At 55.0% G+C, this 19,495-nt stretch overlaps 1 protein-coding gene across 2 annotated transcripts in view; it reads right to left on the bottom strand.

The window, feature by feature from the left end:
* LOC122172107 (alpha-2-macroglobulin-like protein 1) overlaps window positions 1-19,258 on the bottom strand; it is a 53,640-nt gene extending 34,382 nt beyond the window's left edge. The window contains exons 1-10 of one of the 2 annotated variants that reach the window (XM_065577634.1): window positions 18,959-19,258; window positions 17,737-17,926; window positions 17,119-17,281; window positions 16,593-16,645; window positions 15,536-15,556; window positions 14,413-14,566; window positions 12,320-12,404; window positions 11,556-11,691; window positions 5,640-5,754; window positions 4,585-4,694 (exon numbers count right to left, since the gene is read on the bottom strand). In XM_065577634.1, coding sequence (XP_065433706.1) covers window positions 4,585-4,694; window positions 5,640-5,754; window positions 11,556-11,691; window positions 12,320-12,404; window positions 14,413-14,566; window positions 15,536-15,556; window positions 16,593-16,645; window positions 17,119-17,281; window positions 17,737-17,926; window positions 18,959-19,029 — 1,098 coding nt within the window. In that variant the 5' untranslated portion in view covers window positions 19,030-19,258. Of the gene's footprint in view, window positions 1-4,584; window positions 4,695-5,639; window positions 5,755-9,178; window positions 9,319-11,555; window positions 11,692-12,319; window positions 12,405-14,412; window positions 14,567-15,535; window positions 15,557-16,592; window positions 16,646-17,118; window positions 17,282-17,736; window positions 17,927-18,958 lie in introns of those variants that run through there. The other variant, XM_065577635.1, reaches the window with a different exon arrangement.
* Between the last annotated feature and the right edge of the window lie 237 nt (window positions 19,259-19,495).

The raw sequence follows: 19,495 nt of genomic DNA, 5'->3' as shown, positions 1-19,495 counted from the left end.
TGGAACTTTGGGGGCCATGATACGTAAATTCGTAAATGAACACTCCAATGATTGGGACCTAGTGTTGCAGCAGTTGCTTTTCGCCTACAGGGCTGTACCACATCCCAGTTTACGGTTTTCACCATTTGAACTTGTGTATGGCCGCGAGGTTAAGGGGCCATTACAGTTGGTGAAGCAGCAATGGGAGGGGTTTACGCCTTTTCCAGGAACTAACATTCTAGACTTTGTAAGCAACCTACAAAGCACCCTCCGACACTCTTTAGCCCTTGCTAAAGAAAACCTCAATGATGCTCAGGAAGAGCAAAAGGCCTGGTATGATAAACATTCCAGAGAACGGTCCTTCAAAGTAGGAGACCAAGTCATGGTCTTAAAGGCGCTCCAGGCCCATAAAATGGAAGCGTCGTGGGAAGGACCATTCACGGTCCAGGAGCGCCTAGGAGCTGTTAACTATCTCATAGCCTCCCCCACCTCAAACATAAAGCCTAAGGTATACCATGTTAATTCTCTTAAGCCCTTTTATTCCAGAGAATTAAACATTTGCCAGTTTACAGCCCAGGAAACAGATGACGCGGAGTGGCCTGAAGGTGTCTACTACGAAGGAAAAAGGAATGGTGGCGTGGAAGAGGTGAACCTCTCCACGACCCTTGGACGTCTGCAGCGACAGCAGATCAAGGAGCTGTGCACAAGCTTTGCGCCAATTTTCTCAGCCACTCCAGGACGGACCGAACGGGCATACCACTCCATTGACACAGGTAATGCTCACCCAATTAGAACCCCACCCTACCGGGAGTCACCTCATGCCCGAACTGCTATACAAAGGGAGATCCAGGACATGCTACAGATGGGTATAATCCGCCCCTCTAACAGTGCATGGGCATCTCCAGTGGTTCTAGGTCCCAAACCAGATGGGGAAATACGTTTTTGCGTGGACTACCGTAAGCTAAATGCTGTAACTCGTCCTGACAACTATCCAATGCCACGCACAGATGAGCTATTGGAGAAACTGGGACATGCCCAATTCATCTCTACTTTAGACTTAACCAAGGGGTACTGGCAAGTACCCCTAGATGAACCCGCTAAGGAAAGGTCAGCCTTCGTCACCCAGGCAGGGGTGTATGAATTCAATGTACTCCGTTTTGGGTTGCGAAATGCACCCGCCACCTTCCAAAGACTTGTAGATGGTCTCCTAGAGGGATTGGGAGAATCTGCAGTTGCCTACCTCGATGATGTGGCCATTTTTTCTGATTCATGGACAGAACACCTGGAGCACCTGGAAAAAGTCTTCGAGCGCATCCGGCAGGCAGGACTAACTGTTAAGGCTAAAAAGTGTCAAATAGGCCAAAACAGAGTGACTTACCTGGGGCACCAGGTGGGTCGAGGAACTATAAATCCCCTACAGGCCAAAGTGGATGCTATCCAAAAGTGGCCGGTTCCAAAGTCTAAGAAACAGGTCCAATCCTTCTTAGGCTTGGCTGGATATTATAGGCGATTTGTACCCCACTACAGCCAAATCGCCTCCCTGCTGACAGACCTAACCAGAAAGAAACAGCCAAATGCAGTTCAGTGGACTGATGAGTGTCAAAAGGCCTTTAACCAGCTTAAGGCAACACTCATGTCTGACCCTGTGCTAAGGGCCCCAGACTTTGACAAACCGTTCCTAGTAACCACAGATGCGTCCGAGCGAGGCGTGGGAGCAGTTTTAATGCAGGAAGGACCGGATCAAGAATTCCATCCTGTCATGTTTCTCAGCAAGAAACTGTCTGAGAGGGAAAGCCATTGGTCAATCAGCGAAAAGGAATGCTACGCCATTGTGTACGCGCTGGAAAAACTACGACCATATGTTTGGGGATGGCGTTTCCAACTACAAACAGACCATGCTGCACTACAGTGGCTTCATACCGCCAAGGGAAATAACAAAAACCTTCTTCGGTGGAGTTTAGCTCTCCAAGATTTTGATTTTGAAATACAACACATTTCGAGAGCTTCTAACAAAGTGGTTGATGCACTCTTCCGGGAGAGTTTCCCAGAGTTAACTGGTTAACAATTGTTCTTGGAATGAAACATATTGTTAGTTTTTATATAATCAGTAGTATGTCTAAAGGTACATGTGTCTTATTAACTCTGTTTTCTCCTAGAACTCCAGGAAGAAATCACAGCCAGTGTAGAACCGAATATCCAACACTATCTGTGATTTGGGGGGCGTGTCATAACTATAAAGGGAAGGGTAACAGCTGTCCTGTGTACAGTACTATAAAATCCCTCCTGGCCAGAGACTCCAAAATCCTTTTCCCTGTAAAGGGTTAAGAAGCTCAGGTACCTGGCTGGCATCTGACCCAAAGGACCAATAAGGGGACAAGATACTTTTAAATCTTGGGGGGGGGAGGCTTTTGTTTGTGCTCTTTGTTTGGGAGTTTGTTCGCTCTTGGGACTGAGAGGGACCAGGCCTCAATCCAGGTTCTCCACATCTTTCTAAACAAGTCTCTCCTATTTCAAACTTGTAAGTAAATTGCCAGGCAAGGTGTCTTAGTTTTACTTTGTTTTCTCAACTTGTAAATGTACCTTTTACTAGAGTGTTTATCTTTGTTTGCTGTACTTTGAACCTAAGACTAGAGGGGAGTCCTCTGAGGTCTTTAAGTTTGATTACCCTGTAAAGTTATGTGCCATACTGATTTTACAGAGATGATTTTTACCTTTTTCTTTAATTAAAAGCCTTCTTTTTAAGAATCTGATTGATTTTTCCTTGTTTTTAAATCCAAGGGGGTTGGATCTTGATCCACCAGGAGTTGGTGGGAGAAAGAAGGGGGGATGGTTAATTTTTCCTTGTTTTAAGATCCAAGGGGTTTGGATCTGTATTCACCAGGGAATTGGTGAAAGGTTTCTCAAGGCTTCCCAGGGAAGGGAATTAGCTTGAGATGGTGGCAGTGGACCAGAGCTAAGCTGGTAGTTAAGCTTAGAAGTCTTCATGGAGGCCCCCACATTGTACCCTAAAGTTCAAAGTGGGGATACAGCCTTGACAGACACAGAAAGAGGTGACGTAGCAGGCACCTGAGGAGGAGATCTACTCCCACGCTCCTACATCCCCGGCAGGATGGTGTCCATCACACTCGAGGTCGCTAACTGGGGCAGGCACAGCCTTAGAGGCGGAAGAGATGGCTGCCACGGTACTTTTTACCCAAGGGTGATCGGTCCTAGGAGGATCCTGCATCTCTTCAGGGACTGAGCCTGGCCTCCTAGTCTTCTCCAGGAGAAATACCTTCAGTCTAGTCTCCCTGGATTTCACAGCCCATTTGGGGAGGGTTCTGAAGTCCCTGCACTGCTCTCTAGTGAGTGTCTGTGAACCCAGACAATACAGACACTTAGAGTGTCTGTCGTTCCGGGCATGGCAGAGCCACATGAGGGGCATAATTTTAATCCTGCGGACTAAACCCCCCGTATGTGGAGAAGACATCAACTGCTCACCTCAGATCCCTACCCTCCCCCCCGTACCAGGATTCGTAGACTCCAAGGCCAGAAGGGACCATTGTGATCATCCAGTCTGACCTCCTGCATAGCACAGGCCAGAGACCTGCCCCAAAATAATGCCCAGAGCCGACCTGTTAGAAGAACATCCTGTCTTCATTTACACATTGTCAGGGATGGAGAATCCACCACGAACCTCGGTAAAGTGTTTAAAATTTACACCTTATTTCCAGTTTCAATTTGTCTAGCTTCAACTTCCAGCCGTTGGATCGTGTTCGGCCTTTCTCTGCTAGACTGGATATTTGTTCCCCGATATTCACAAATTGTAATCAAGTCACCCTTTAACCTTCTCTTTCTTAAGCTAAATGGACTGAGCTGTTTGAGTCTATCACTATAAAGCATCCTGTCTAATCCTTTCACCAGTCTTGGGGGCTCTTCTCTGAACCCTCTTCAATTTATCAATATCCTTGTTGAATTGTGGGCACCAGAACTGGACACGGTGTTCCAGCATCAGTTGCACCCCTGCCAAATACAGAGTATCCGACTCGAGAGTCCCCTGTTTATACATCCCAGAATTGCATTAGCGCTTTTGGCCACAGAATCGCACTGGGAGCTCATGTTCAGCTGATTATCTACCACGACCCCCAAGTGTTTTCCAGAGTCCCTGCTTCCCAGGCTAGACTCCCCCACCCCGTACGTATGGCCGACATTCTTTGCTCCGAGGAGAGGGAGTCTACGACTGAAATCCTCCCTACAAGAGGAGAGTTCAGCTAAACTAACTAAACCACTATCTCCAGTAACAATTATTAACTATCAAAATGACTATTTACAAAACGTAAAGAGAAAAACTTCAGCGGAGCAGGAGACCGGTCACTGCTGCTGGCTCTGTCTCTCAGCCAGGGGCTGTGAGAAGGAACTGAGGGTTGGCTGGTTGCTCAACCCCCATTGTGCCGTCGGTAAGAGGGGGCTTGAGGACATGGAGAGAGCAGCTAAAGCATTCTGATCTCCAGTGCATGGGGCACATGGGCACCAGAAGTGCAGCACATCCAGCAAGCAGTCAACCTCAATGGAGGTTCCAGTTTGGTACAGACATAGTCCACTCTGTCACACCGGTAATCCCGTTACCTTGCCAGTGTAGGGCATTCCAGCCTTGTAGGTAGCGTCAGCATCCTCAAAGGTCACCGTAGCGATTTCAGACATGATGTTGCAGCTCTTGGTCACGTTGAGCTCCACCCCTAGCAGGAGAGGGAGGCACAATAGGAGGAAGGTGCTGGGAACGACACCGGAATTCAGACTACATCCCAGGTTTCTGTCCATAACAATCTGCACAGCCATTTCTACCCCCTCTCGCTATGGACTGGAGGGTGTCATTTGGGGGAGAATTTGGGAGGTTCGGCTGGGGGCGGAGAAGGATTTTCCTGGGGAATCTGGAAACTAGAAAATTTAGATCCACCTTCCCCTGGTGCTTAATCCCAAACCAGCCACTTGACATTTGCCAGCAGGGTCTCCTGGCTCTGCGGCCCTTTCCCCAGCAGAGAGCTCCTTACTGAACAACCCCAGAGCTGACCCCGCACACAGGCCTCTCGGCACAGGGCCTGCCCCCAGAAAGGGCCTTTTTCAGAAGTGCCCAGTGACCCGTTGCCGTTCTGGACCCACTCTCCTCCAGCCACTTCACCATCGCTGATGCCAGCACCCGAGGTTAACGTTGTAGCCACCCCACAGTTACAGTTTTCAGCCAAATGGGTGTCGGCCGCTCTGGAAATCAGGATTCTTCTGAGTTAAATGTGGAGTTATCTGGGTTCGTTGCTAAGCGATTAGCACTTGCAGTTTCGAACGCTAAGCGCTAACGTCACTGAGGCCGTGACTCAGGGCCCAGCGACACAGGCTGGGCCTTCACTCCGCTCTGCCAGCTCAGTGCACAGCCAGAGGCCACTCGTGGGAGGGTGTTTAGTCTTTGCGTGAACGTGCCCAGGTCTGAACTCCTCATGAGGGATCGATCCCAGTGATGGGCTGAACCAGAACTCCAGATCCAATCTCCCAACGCTACCTCTGGGCCCGTCTCTAAAGCAGCTGGGCTACAAATGACATGACCACATGGGCAAGTGAGCCCCCTCTGCCCCTGGGGGTTTAGTGCTGGGGGCTGCCTGGGGGTGTGCATGTGTGCTTGATTTCAGTCCCACCTGTCTCCTCCTCCACGAGAGACGCCTTGGCCTGGAGGCTCATCCTGTAGCCAGAGTGGGACAGCTTCAAAGGATCCGTCCCCACCTCTCTGGAAAAGCAGCCATTTCTCTTAGTCTGGAGGGACAGAATCACAGCCCTTTAGACTCATAGACTCATAGACTTTTAGGTCAGAAGGGACCATTATGATCATCTGGTCTGACCTCCCGCATGATGCAGGCCACAAAGCCGTCCCTACCTTATCCCTTGCCTCTGCTATTGAAGTCCCCAAATCCTGTGGTTTAGAGACTTCAATTAGCCGAGAATCCTCCAGCTAGCGATCCCTGCCCCGTGCTGCAGAGGAAGGCGAAAAACCTCCAGGGCCTCTGCTAATCTACCATGGAGGAAAATTCCTTCCCGACCCCAAATATGGCGATCAGTAAAACCCCGAGCACGTAGGCAAGATTCTCCAGCCTGACCCTCATTAGCCATGATACTATTTACCAGCAATGGCACGCTGTTCATTTGACTAAAATCACGTTATCCCATTAAACCATTCCCTCCATAAACTTATCTAGCTTAATCTTAAAACCAGACAGGTCCTTCGCCCCCACCGTTTCCCTCGGAAGGCCGTTCCAATATTTCACCCCTCTGACGGTCAGAAACCTTCGTCTAATTTCAAGCCTAAACTTCCCCACGGCCAGTTTATATCCATTCGTTCTCGTGTCCACATTAGTACTGAGCTGGAATAATTCCTCTCCCTCCCTTGTATTTATCCCTCTGATATATTTAAAGATAGCAATCATATCCCCCCTCAGCCTTCGTTTGGTCAGGCTAAACAACCCGAGCTCCTCGAGTCTCCTTTCATACGACAGGTTTTCCATTCCTCTGATCACCCTAGTGGCCCTTCTCTGTACCTGTTCCAGTTTGAGTTCATCTTTTTTAAACATGGGAGACCAGAACTGCACACAGTACTCTAAATGAGGTCTCACCAGTGCCTTGTACAACGGAAGCAGCACCTCCTTATCCCTACTAGATATACCTCGCCTAATGCATCCCAAGACCGCATTGGCTTTTTTCACCGCCACGTCACATTGTCGACTCATAGTCATCCTGCGGTCTACAAGGACCCCGAGGTCTTTCTCCTCCTCCGTTACTTCTAACCGATGCGTCCCCAGCTTCTAACTAAAATTGTTGTTAGTCATCCCTAAATGCATCACCTTACACTTTTCACTATTAAATTTCATCATCCCCCAAACGAATCTGATCTCCTTCTTCGAGAAAGTAACGGACTTATTAGATAAGGGAAATGCGGTGGACCTAATATACCTGGATTTCAGTAAAGCGTTTGATACGGTACCCCATGAGGAATTATTGGTTAAACTGGAAAAGATGGGGATCCATATGAAAATTCAGAGGTGGATAAGGAATTGGTTAATGGGGAGAATGCAGCGGGTGGTATTGAAGGGTGAACTGTCAAGTTGGAGGGAGGTTACCAGTGGAGTTCCTCAGGGTTCAGTTTTGGGACCCATTTTATTTAATCTATTTATAACTGACCTCGGAACCGATTGCAGGAGTGGACTGATAAAGTTTGCGGATGATACAAAGGTGGGAGGCGTTGCCAATTCGGAAGAGGATAGGGATATTCTGCAGGGAGACTTGAATGAGCTTGTGAATTGGAGTATCAGAAATAGGATGAAATTTAATAGTGAAAAGTGTAAGGTGATGCATTTGGGGATGACTAACAACAATTTTAGCTACAAGCTGGGGACGCATTGGTTAGAAGTAATGGAAGAGGAGAAGGACCTAGGGGTTCTTGTAGACCGCAGGATGACTATGAGTCGACAATGTGACGTGGCGGTGAAAAAAGCCAATGCGGTCTTGGGATGCATTAGGCGAGGTATATCTAGTAGGGATAAGGAGGTGCTGCTTCCGTTGTATAAGGCGCTGGTGAGACCTCATTTGGAGTACTGTGTGCAGTTCTGGTCTCCCATGTTTAAAAAAGATGAACTTAAATTGGAACGGGTGCAGAGAAGGGCCACTAGGATGATCAGAGGAATGGAAAACCTGTCGTATGAAAGGAGACTCGAGGAGCTCGGGTTGTTTAGTCTGACAAAACAAAGGTTGAGGGGGGATATGATTGCTCTCTTTAAATATATCAGAGGGATAAATACAAGGGAGGGAAAGGAATTATTCCAGCTTAGTACTAATGTGGACACGAGAACGAATGGATATAAACTGGCCGTGGGGAAGTTCAGGCTTGAAATTAGACGAAGGTTTCTGACCGTCAGAGGGGTGAAATATTGGAACGGCCTTCCGAGGGAAACGGTGGGGGCGAGGGACCTGTCTGGTTTTAAGATTAAGTTAGACAAGTTTATGGAGGGAATGGTTTAATGGTAAAACATATTAGCTGAGGAATACCAAGCAATGGTAGGTAAACAGTATAATGGCTAACAAGGGTCAGGCTGGAGACTCTTGCCTACATGCTCGGGGTCTTACTGATCGCCATATTTGGGGTCGGGAAGGAATTTTCCTCCAGGGTAGATTGGCTGAGGCCCTGGAGGTTTTTCGCCTTCCTCCGCAGCATGGGGCAGGGATCTCTAGCAGGAGGGTTCTCTGCCAATTGAAGTCACTAAGACACAGGATTTGGGGACTTCATCAGCAGAGTCAAGGAAGGGTAGGGACGGTTTTGTGGCCTGCAGCATGCAGGGGGTCAGACCAGATGATCATAATGGTCCCTTCTGACCTTAAAGTCTATGAGTCTATGAGTCATCCTATTTCTGTTACTCCAGTTCACAAGGTCATTCAAGTCTCCCTGCAGAATATCCCGATCCTCGTCCGAATTGGCAATACCTCCCAGCTTTGTGTCATCCACAAACTTTATCAGCCCACTCCTACAATTGGTTCCGAGGTCAGTAATAAATAGATTAAATAAAATGGGTCCCAAAACCGAACCTTGAGGAACTCCACTGGTGACCTCCCTCCAACCTGATAGTTCACCCTTCAATACGACCCGCTGCAGTCTCCCCATTAACCAGTTCCTTATCCACCTCTGGATTTTCATATCGATCCCCATCTTTTCCAGTTTAACCAATAATTCCTCGTGCGGTACAGTATCAAACGCTTTACTGAAATCAAGGTATATTAGGTCTACCGCATTTCCCTTATCTAATAAGTCTGTTACTTTCTCAAAGAAGGAGATCAGATTGGTTTGGCACGATCTGCCTTTGGTAAAACCATGTTGTAATTTGTCGCAGTTGCCATTGACCTCAAGGTCCTCAACTACTTTCTCCTACAGAATTTTCTCCAGGACCTTGCACACTACAGATGTTAAACTGACAGGCCTGTAGTTACCCGGGTCACTTTTTTTCCTTCTCTTGAAAATAGGAACCACATTAGCTATTCTCCAGTCCAACGGAACAACGCCCGAGTTTACAGATTCATTAAAAATTATCGCTAAGGGGCCTGCTATTTCTCGCGCCAATTCCTTCAATATTCTCGGATGAAGATCATCCGGTCCGCCCGACTTAGTCCCATTAAGGTGTTCAAGTTTGGTTTCTACCTGGGATACCCCGCAGGTGTCAGCTCAGCAGGTCTCTAATCAGGCTTGGGCTGGTTAGTGCTGGGACGGGAGACATTCAAAGAAAACCTGGGGGCTGAAGTCAGCAGCAGGGGGCGCTCTCACCTTGGAGTCAGCTGGAGCTGCTGTGGGTGGGATGAGATGTAAAACAGGCCCTGGCCGCTCGTGCCCATCACAGATCCTCTGGTGCTTATCCCCCATCGTCGTGGTAACGCTGTCTAATTCCAATCACCCCCCTAACCCCCCAGGGACTGAGAGCATTCGGGGAGATCTGGATGTAAGCAGAGTCAGGATGAGCTCTACCCTGACATCTGGTGGTGAATTATGGCGAGTGTGGAAAAGAACTCCAGGGGCTGATCTTGTTTGCATAGGCACACCCACCCGCCTGGCATGAAACAACAGCAACTCAAAGTGGTTACTTTGGCTGGTGTGGGATCCCCAGTTTTCTCTGTTATTGGGGCAGAAAGAATAAAGTTTTGTTACCCTGATTCTGTGAATCAAGGCCAATGGAACTGTTGTATGACAGAAGGACTGAGTGAGTCCTTCACCATTACCTAAGTAGCACTTGCTTGACAAGGGGCATGGGTTCCAAAACCCAGTGAGTGGAGAGAGGATGGGGATAGGTATTTCTGCCTGATGGCATGGGCCCCATCTGAGGGTTTGAAACACCAATTGTACTACCTCCTCTCCCCACTGTTGAATGTCAGAGCAGCTTTGATTCCATTTGGAGTCTAGTTACAGGCTGCTGAGCTGAATTCACTTTGGGCCAATGGTGCATTAGCACTGGGGCTCCCCTACTATGAGCTGAAATTGCTTAGAGCTGAAATCACAAAAAGAGCTAAAGTTATTAAGAGCTGAGATCACTGAGTGCTGTGTTAACTAGTGGGGAAGCCTGAAGCTATATTGCTAAGCAGCTGGTGGAGCAATTTGTGGGGATGACTGGAGGAGCAGTGAGCGGCGCAGAGCCTTGGGAGAACGGCTGGAGTGGCTCACAGGTTGGTGAGCGGAGCAGCTTGTAGAGCGGAGCAGTTTGTGGGACGGCAGGAAGTGGACTGGCTTGTGGTGAAGGCTGTGGTGGAACCCCATGGAGAGATGGCCAGCTGGCCTCGGATCATGTAAGGTGCCCCTTAACACCTGGTGTGCCCCCCCTTTTACTCTGGGGCTGTACTGACCGGGGCAGAGACTTTGGGGTCTGTTGGACTTTGGGGACTTTGGGTGGTTGCTGGATCCAAGAGACTTTGGGGGTGTTGGACTCTGGGGACTCTGGGTGATTTTTGGGTTGCTAGATTCAAGAACCAAAGGGAAAGGACATAGCCCAATTTGCTGGGGTGGGTTTTTCGCTCATGGTTTGTGTTAGGAATCCTGTTTGTGGTGTTTTTCCAATTTAATGCTGATGTCGTTTACCTCATGTTATTAAACAGTTTCTGTCACACTCAGACTCCGTGCTTGCGAGAGGGGAAGTATTGCCTCTTAGAGGCGCCGGGGGGTGGTATGTAATTGTCCCAGGTCACTGGGTGGGAGCTCGAGCCGGTTTTGCATTGCGTTATTGAAACGGAACCCCTAGATACAGAACCCTGCCCTTGTTGCTGCCAACTTAGATGGGCAGAAGGATTACATGTATCTTCCATTGCCCCTGCCTAACGAGAGCTGCTGATGAGGAAGGGCGGCCCCGTAACCTGGGGCACTAGCCTAGGTCTGGAGAGACCTGGGCGCAAGTCCCTGCTCTGCCACAAGCTGCCTGCAAGTCCCTCTGAGTATGGCTCCAGCAGAAACACCCTGCGGCCGCGAGTCTCAGAGCCCAGCCCTGCTGACCCCGCTTGTGCTGCGGGGCTAAAACCAGCAGGTCGACGGTCGGGTTCAGGCGCTAGACCCGGGATGGGGGGAGGGTCTCGGAGCCCAGGCTCCAGCCAAGCGTCTACACTGTTCCTTTAGCCCCGCGGCGCAAGCCCCAGGCAGTAGAGCTGGGCTCGGAGACGCTGCCGCAGGGTTCTTGCTGCGCAGACGGACCCTGAGCATCTCCGTGCCTCAGTTCCCCATCTGTACAATGGGGACAGGAGCCTGCCCTGCCTCCCGGCGGCTAGGAGGATTAGTGAGGCACTGAGATATTGTGGGGAAGGGGGGGGCATATAAGTCCCTAAGCCCAGCTACACAGCTGCCAGTCCCCACCCCCAGCCTGCCAGATGGGGACCCGGATGGATCCAGGGCCTGATTCGTCCGCACTTACACCAGCTTTACACCAGTGTCACCAACCTCACCAAGGGAAATCACAGCGCCCCCTCTGGCCAGTGTAAGAAAAACATGGAGAGGAGCCTCCTCCAGCAGCATGTCATGTACCTCCCCCCGCCCCAGTCACACTCACCTGGCCAGTAAGCTCCGTGCACAGAGTCAAGCTTGGCTCCTTAAACAAACCGGATGGAGACCAGCGATGTGATGGGTGTGTCTTCGAACACAGGCTGGCCTGGACCCTCCCCAGGACGGGCTTTCCGGAGGTGTATCTGTTTAGCAGAGGGGAGGGAGAGGGTAAGTGGGAGGGGAGGGGGCCAACGCCCCTGCCCATGGGGGGGGTCCCTGCTGGGGTGGGGCTGGTCATATTAGCCAAGGAATACCAAGCAATGGCAGGTAAATAGTATAATGGCTAACAGGGGTCAGGCTGGAGACTCTTGCCTACATGCTCGGGGTCTTGCTGATCGCCATATTTGGGGTCGGGAAGGAATTTTCCTCCAGGGTAGATTGGCTGAGGCCCTGGAGGTTTTTCGCCTTCCTCCGCAGCATGGGGCAGGGATCTCTAGCAGGAGGGTTCTCTGCCAATTGAAGTCACTAAAACACAGGATTTGGGGACTTCAACAGCAGAGTCAAGGGAAGGGGTAGGGACGGTTTTGTGGCCTGCAGCATGCAGGGGGTCAGACCAGATGATCATAATGGTCCCTTCTGACCTTAAAGTCTATGAGTCTATGTGTGTGGGAGTGAGAGCCCCAGGGAGCCCTGCCTGGCCATGAGTATGGGGCAGAGGGGCGTAGGCAGGGAAGGGGCAGGTCAGATCCTGGCCTGGAGGGCGGGGGAGGAAGGTCCAGGGCAGTTCCAGCCCCCCGTTTATCAGCCCGGCAGGGCTGGTTTCACACTCACCGGCCGCACACCCGCAGCAGGAGAGTCTCATCCAGCACCGTCACCACGGGGGGCAGCTCCAGGGTCACTTCGAACTTGGGCAGCACTGGGGGGGCAGAGAGGGACAGGGTGAAACCGAACCGCAGCCCTGGCTTGGGGGTTTCATCGCGATCCTCGGCCTTGGAGCTTCTCCCCGGGTCTTGCAGCCCCCCACCAACCTGCCGGCTGGGCGGGAAGGGGAAGGGCCCGGAAATGGAGCCGGGCTGGGAAGAGGCTGCAACAGGAGCCTCAGCCGGCAGGAGTCTTTTCAACCCCACTGACAATAAACTGAAAAACAGCCTCTGTCCCCCACTGCCTGGCTCCAATGGAGGGTTTGGGCCTTGGTCCATGTGGGGCTGAGAGTGGGGATGCGCCAGGGACCATGTGGGGCTGAGAGCGGGGTCACATCAGGGACCATGGGGGCCCAGGGGACGTGGGCGTTTCTCCTGGCTGATGAGGTCCCGGCTGTTTCCCTCTGGGAGCTGGTGTTCGGCTGGGACCTCGTCCCCAGCAGGGCCCCGCCAGGCAGCCTGGACAGACAGGGCCAAATTCACCCCTGGGCTCAGGCCAGAGGAGCCGGGGGGCTGCTCCAGGGCAGTTTGTCCCTCAGGGTCTGGGCCGTCCTGGGGCACTGACAGGAGCTGGCTGGGCGGCTCCGAGGCCCAGAAGCCCCAGGAGGGAAGCGTGTGTTGGGGCTGGGTGAATGTGCAGCCCGGGGATGGGCCAGTGAAGGAGGGGGGGTATTTGGGGGTGCTTCATTTTTCACTCCTGCTCAGGGGATGGGGGACTGGCCAGTAGGGGAAGGGTGGGAGTATTGGGGGGGGGGGCTCAGGGGCAGGTATCTGAGGTGAGGGCGGGGGTGGGAGGCAGTTGGAGGGTCTGTGGCAGGTGTCTCGGGCGAGGGGCAGTTGTGGGATTAGGGGCAGGTGGGGGTCAGTGGCAGCTGTTTGAAGGGAGACATCAGAGCTCTTCTCTCCCCTCCCCCGCAGGAGCCAGAGGAGGTTTTTTGGGGGGGGGGATGGAGAGGGGGCCGCTGACATTTCCCTCCTTCTCCCAGCAACACCCGCTCTGGGAAGGGTGTGGGGGAATTGTGTGACGAGCCCCTTGTGCTCCAGGAGGAGCAGAGGTGGGGCTAGGGGGCACAGGGTTGGAATGGTCTCTCACAGTGTGGGTTACCTACTTACGCTAAACAATCTGTTCCACCATGTACTTAGCTGTGATGCTCTGAGTACCTTAGAATCATAGAATATTAGGGTTGGAAGAGACCCTAGTCCAACCCCTTGCTCAAAGCAGGACCAATCCCCAACTAAATCCCCAAACAGCCCCTTGAAGATTGAACTCACAGCCCTGGGTTTAGCAGGCCAATGCTCAAACCACTGAGCTATCCCTCCCCCCATCACAGGGCAGCTGTAGGTGGGTGGGTGCTAGGCTGGGCAGAGGTGGGGCTGGAGGGCACAGGGCCGATGTGGGTGGGTGCTGAGGTGGGGCTGGGGGGACAGAGTTAGATGCTGGGGGTTGGTGAGAAGCTGGAAGCTACGTCCCATCTGGCAGCCAGCGAGCTCCAGCAGCAGGAGCCAGGATCAGCTCCCACGATAACTTTGGTGACACGGTAACTGCCCCCATCCACCTCCCACACACCGGGGGGGGAGGGCGGCGGGGGCCGGGGACTGCAGAAATCCTAAGTCAGACCAAAAACATGGAACAGCCATGGTTCTGACTCATGATGTTGGTGTGTCTGGGGCCAGCCATAGTGAAATCCCCAGTTCTGTATCTCCCCAGCCGTGCTGACCTTAGACCTCCCCCAGGGCCCTAGAGCAAAGTGGGGCAGGACTGGGGCAGGGCAGCGAGACTGAATTCCCCCTCCCCCAGGGCCCTATTGCGGGAGGAGTGGGCATGGGGTGGCTGAGGCCCAGGAGAGCTTGCAGCTGGCTGGGCCAGTCCCAGGGCTCTGAGCTCCCAGGGACCCTCTGACAGGGATCCACGGACACCTCGCCCCAGGGAGACTCAGGAATCCCCCTCCACCACCACGTGCCTGAGCCACGGCCTGGGTCGCTGACCTGGGACCCAGTACGCACCGTATTCCTCCACGCTGAACGAGTGCCTCGTCCCCTGCGCCTCGATGGCGTACGTCCCCAGGGCCGGCTCTGCAGACAGCGGGAGGGACAGATCCACGATGCCCTGCTGCGGAGTCACATCTTGCCACTGGGCGATGCGGTTCCCACTGGGATCCTGGCAAACGGACACGCCCAGCTCAGCCGCTGCCCCCACACACGGCTTCTCCCCGGCAGCCCCCGAGTGCCTTGTGCTGCCGACAGGGCTGGATCGACGCCCGGGGGCTCAAATCCTTCTCCTTAGCCTGGAGCAGGCACCGCCGGGCAGCCGCTGGGTAAGGGGGCCCCTGCCAGTGCCCCTCAGCCCTGACCCGAGGTCACCACCCCTGGGGGGAACAGGCTCCCGAGGGACACCCCATCTCCAGCCTGGACAAAGCCCAGGGAACTCGCCGTAGGGACCGTTTCCATCTCAGTGCTAGGCCTCTGTGGGTATGTTTCCTGTCCTCCTCCCCCCACGCAGCCTCCCCAAACCTCCACCCCTCCCCTCTACCCCTGCAGCTCCCAGAGACCCTCCCTCCTCCCCTGCCCTTCCCCCATTCAGGCTCCCAAGGGAGCTCCCCGCTGAGTTCCCCACTGGCCTGATCAAGTCACCGCCTGACCCAGAGTTAGGGGGCTGGGAACATTCGGGGTGAGTGACTCAGGCAGGGATCCCAGCTAGGGCGACCAAACAGCAAGTGTGAAAAATGGGGACAGGGGGTGGGGCGTAATAGGAGACTATAAGAAAAAGACCCAAAAATCAGGACTGTCCCTATAAAATCGGGACATCTGGTCACCCTAATCCCAGCCAGGTCCAAACCCACCTGTCTCCTGGACAGACAGCCCCAGATGCTGCAAACTCGGGGTGGGGAGGACGTAACCCGATGGCACAAATATCCCTTCCCTGCCCCCCATGTGGTCCAGCTCAGAAACACCCCGTGCTCTGGGACCCTTTGCATCCCCACAGCAGGGCAGAGGGGTCTAGGGCTGGATTGCTCGACACTGTGGTCACAGCCCAGACTCCTCTGGGATCCCCACGACTGAACACCCCCTGGGTGCCCTCGGATGAGCCAGACAGGAAGAGGAGGAGGCTGGAGAGGCACAGACTGACCTGCACGGTCACCAGGGGCAGCTGCAAAGCAAACAGACAGGAGATCGCTGGTTAGCGGGACAGGAAACACCCCCACTGCCCACAGGTCTGCCTGTGACCTCCCCAGGGCTGGGGTGTCTCTGGGGCCTTGGGGGATCATGCAGACAGCAGCGGGGGTGACCGAGAGAGCAGGGACAGGAAGGGGAGCCCATGAGGCTGCAGCCCTCGCACCTCCCATAGGCCCCACCCCTCCCTGCAGTGGTGGATACAGGGCAGTGGGTGGCTGGTCTGTGCGTGGAGGAGCAGGGCGAGATGCTGGGGTCTCTGCCAAGGGGCAGTCTAAGGGCCGGGGGTCTGCGTTGCAGCCAGTGCCCGAGCGAGATGGTTGGGAGGGGAGCTGTCAATTTGTGTTTCCACACTGGGCCCGATTCTGCCACGTCACTCAGAGTGCACAGCACGGTTAGGCTGAAAGGTGCTAATGACTGTCATCCCAGGAGAGGGGGCTGGCATCCACAGCCAATCACAGACTGCACTAAAGCCAGTGGGTGCCCAGCGCCCTCATTCCGGCTCCATGCAATGTGCAATCAACCCTCTCTGCGCAGTAAAGAGACTGCAACCAACAGAGGCCACTGCCCAAGGCACTAGGTCTGTAGCCCAGGGGGCTGCTCCACACGGCTGTTTTCAGCAGGCCACCACAAGCCCTGCTACTGCAAGGCTGTTAACCTGCCCTGGGAGACTCGCCCCCTGCAGCAGTGTAGACCAGGGTGGCGGCTGAGGCATTCCCAGAATACCGGAGATCCCAGTATTTCCAGGATTGGCATGGGCCTGTCCCCGCTGGCGTGACCTCGCACACTCGGTGTGTGTGAGTTCACACCAGCAGGGGCAGAGCAGTGTGCTCTTCCAAATGGCACCCCCCACCCAATATCAGACACAAGCACTGGACGGGGGCAAATCACCCAAGAAGAGGACTGTCCGATTTCAAACCGGATGAATGGCCTGCCTGGTGTAGACAAACCTAACATGTCCAGTGCTCCAGGGCCCTGTTACCCTGCCCCCAATCCCCACCCCCAGCTCTCACCTTCGGGGTACTGGGAACGAAGTCTTTGTCCAAACTGACGATTCGAAACTTCACTGGAAAGGAGCAGAGGCAGAGGCGGGAATCAGCCCCGGCTCGGTTTCTCTGAGTGAATTCCCAGCTGGGGAAGGTGCCAGCCGGACGCCCTGGGCACTGACAGCCTCTGTGAACCCGCAGAATGGGCCCAGCCCGGGCAGCGCAGCGCCAGCTTCCCCACGTTGCCCTCTGCCAACGAGCCACGGCTCTGCCCTGCATGGCTGGAGGCTGCCAGGGGAGGCCGATTGGTGCCCCCTGCAGTGTCTGTGCCATCGCCAAGGATGGGCTGAGACCCCCACTTGGTTCCATACAGGCCCCCAAACAGGCCTCAAGCTTTGGGCCTCTTCTCCCCTGGGGCCAGGTGCAGATAGGGTCCTAGAAGTGAGAGTCCCGAATCCCCCGCTAGGCCCCAAGCCCGACCCCAGAGCCCGGGAGTCCGTCCCAAGGGCCTGGGGCCACAGGTAACTCCCTCCAGCAGCTCCTGCCCTCTCACCTGTCTGTCCCGGCTTGTAGACGGCCTTGTCCGTCTGCACAAAGGTCCTGGGCTGCAGCGCCCGAAGCAGCACTTTCTTCCGCTCAGAGAACTGCAGGGCATCTCCCCGGATCGAGACGTGCAGCTCTGCCACTTCCTGCTGCCCCCCAGACGGGGCTGGAACCTGCACACGGGAAACCCCAGCAAAGCCACAGCGGCCAGTAACCAGCCAATCGTGGTGCAGATCCACTATTGCATGGGGGGGGGGGGGGGGCAGTGGTGTTTGTGAGTCCCTGTTCCAGCCCCCCCAAAACACAGGAACCACCCTCCCCAGCCTGGGGGCCCTGAATGGGAGGGAGCATGAACCTGGGGCGTTCGATGGAGTTGGAAGCCAGGGCGCTCTCTGTGCCCCCCACCCCATCCCCGCTCCCCCCCTGCCTGTCGCTGCTGAGGGATGGGCTCGAGTTCTGTGGCTACAGCTGCCCATTGAGTGACCAGCTCCGTGCCCATGGCCAGTCCCCTGAGCCCTGCTGTGCCCAGGGCCTGAGGCTGGGCTGGGGCTGCAGACCTGGGGCTGACGGGCTCCGTGCCCATGGCCAGTGCCCGGGGCCGTGCCGATGGCTGTGGGCGGGGGCTCACCTGGAAGCGCACGTTCTTGTGCAGACGGGGCTCCTGGACCTCTCTCTCCAGCAGGGTGATAGCGCTGGGACCATCCCCCCTCTCCAGCCGGACACTCACCCGGACGGTCTCTTTGAGGTCGCTGAGATGAACTGACACCGTCCCCGTGTGGGGGTGGTAGAGTACGGCTGGGCTCACCACCACATAGTGCCTGGGGAGGGGAAAGCACCATGGGCAGTGGGGGAGTGGGATGGGAGGGGATAGCCCAGAGCCTCCCCCAGGACCGGGGTGACTCCCGATTTCTGAGTGTCCCTCCTTCTGGGGCCAGAGCTAGGTTGACCGTGCTATAGGCTGATTCGTTTCTCTAACCACAGGGCAGGGGCAGGGCAAGGCCCCCGCTCTACATCCCCCACCCCAGCCTGCCTCCCGCAGAGCTGGAGGAGTCCCGGGGGTGCAGAGAGGGGCTCAGTCCCCCTCCATCTCCGGCCTCTCGGCTGCTCGGTCTGCCCAGAAGGGGGCAGCTAGTGGCGCTGAGAGTGAGCAGAGTCCCCTGTGCACGGCGGGGGGAGGCTGGTTAGTCTGGGGCTGTACTGAGCACCTGAGTCCTTTGCAGCCAGTAACTGGCTTAGATACAGCCCCACCCCCACCCCCAGCTCAGTCTGCACCCCGGAGCCTCCACCTGCTCTCGCAGGAACCCTTCGGCGTTTGCACCTTCGGGGCACTCCCAGGTTCTGGCTGAGACGTTCGTTTAACGCACTGGGTTCGTCGGTAATTCCTGTTCTATTTCACTGGTGCCTAGAGGCCCGGGCCAGCCTAGCCCCCCTGTGCTGGGGCTGGACAGACTCGCAGGCAGAGACAGGTCATGGCCTGAAGGGGTGACAAGCTGATGGGAGCAGGCGGCCGCAGAGGATCATCACCCCATGGTACAGGGGAGCTGAGGCTCAGAGGGTCGGTGTCTGGCCGGGGGTGCACAGTGTGTCTGTAGCAGAGCCAGGCACTGAACCCAGCTCTCCTGCGCCCCAAGCCACTGCCTTAACCAGAGCCACCCTCCCCCGCCGCTGGGAGGGACAGGACCAGGCGGGCCCAGGAGGGACCCAGCATCAGGGACTGAGCTCCCAGGGGAGAACGGACCTGTCCCCTCAGTTTTGGATCGAGCAGCCCCCTCATCGGTGCCCTCGGCTGCTTCCAACCCCCCTGCACCGCCCACCATGCGGACAGACAGACAGACACGGACAGGGCTTACGGCTCTGCAGACGTCCCAGCTGTGAGGTGCAGGAGGAGCAGCAGGCAGGCCAGGGTTACTGGGGCCCCCATTCCTGGGGTGCAAGCAGACGGGCAGGCACAAGGGGACACACACACGTCACCCCCCTCTGGGTCCTTCTTCCTCCCTCTCCCCCCCGCTCTGTGCTGGAGACCAGCCTGCTCTGCCCTGATATACACTCTGGAGCCGGAGCTTCGCTTTGATCCGGGGTAAACAAGGGACGTGTCAGGTCTCTGGCTGGGGCTGGGGACGCAGCCAGGACAATATTTACCCACCACCCCCAGCTGCTGGATTCGAGGCTCTGACAGGTTGTTGCAGCTTGAGTCAGAGGATGCTGCCTGGCAAAGGCTCAGACAAGCCAGGAGGCCCCTCGCATTGGTTACACGGCAGGGGGTGGGACCCCTCTGGGGGTCGGTGTTGGTGCAGTAGCCGGGATGCTGGGAAAGCCCTGGCAGGAGCAGGGGGGAGGAGCTTGCTGAGAAATGAGTTTGTAACCCCTCTGCCAGGTGGGACCGGCGG

This window comes from Chrysemys picta, chromosome 24, assembly GCF_011386835.1.
Source record: "Chrysemys picta bellii isolate R12L10 chromosome 24, ASM1138683v2, whole genome shotgun sequence".
Taxonomy (NCBI): domain Eukaryota; kingdom Metazoa; phylum Chordata; order Testudines; family Emydidae; genus Chrysemys; species Chrysemys picta.
Note: the sequence above shows the minus strand (reverse complement) of the source record. Positions and strands in the feature narration are given on the sequence as shown.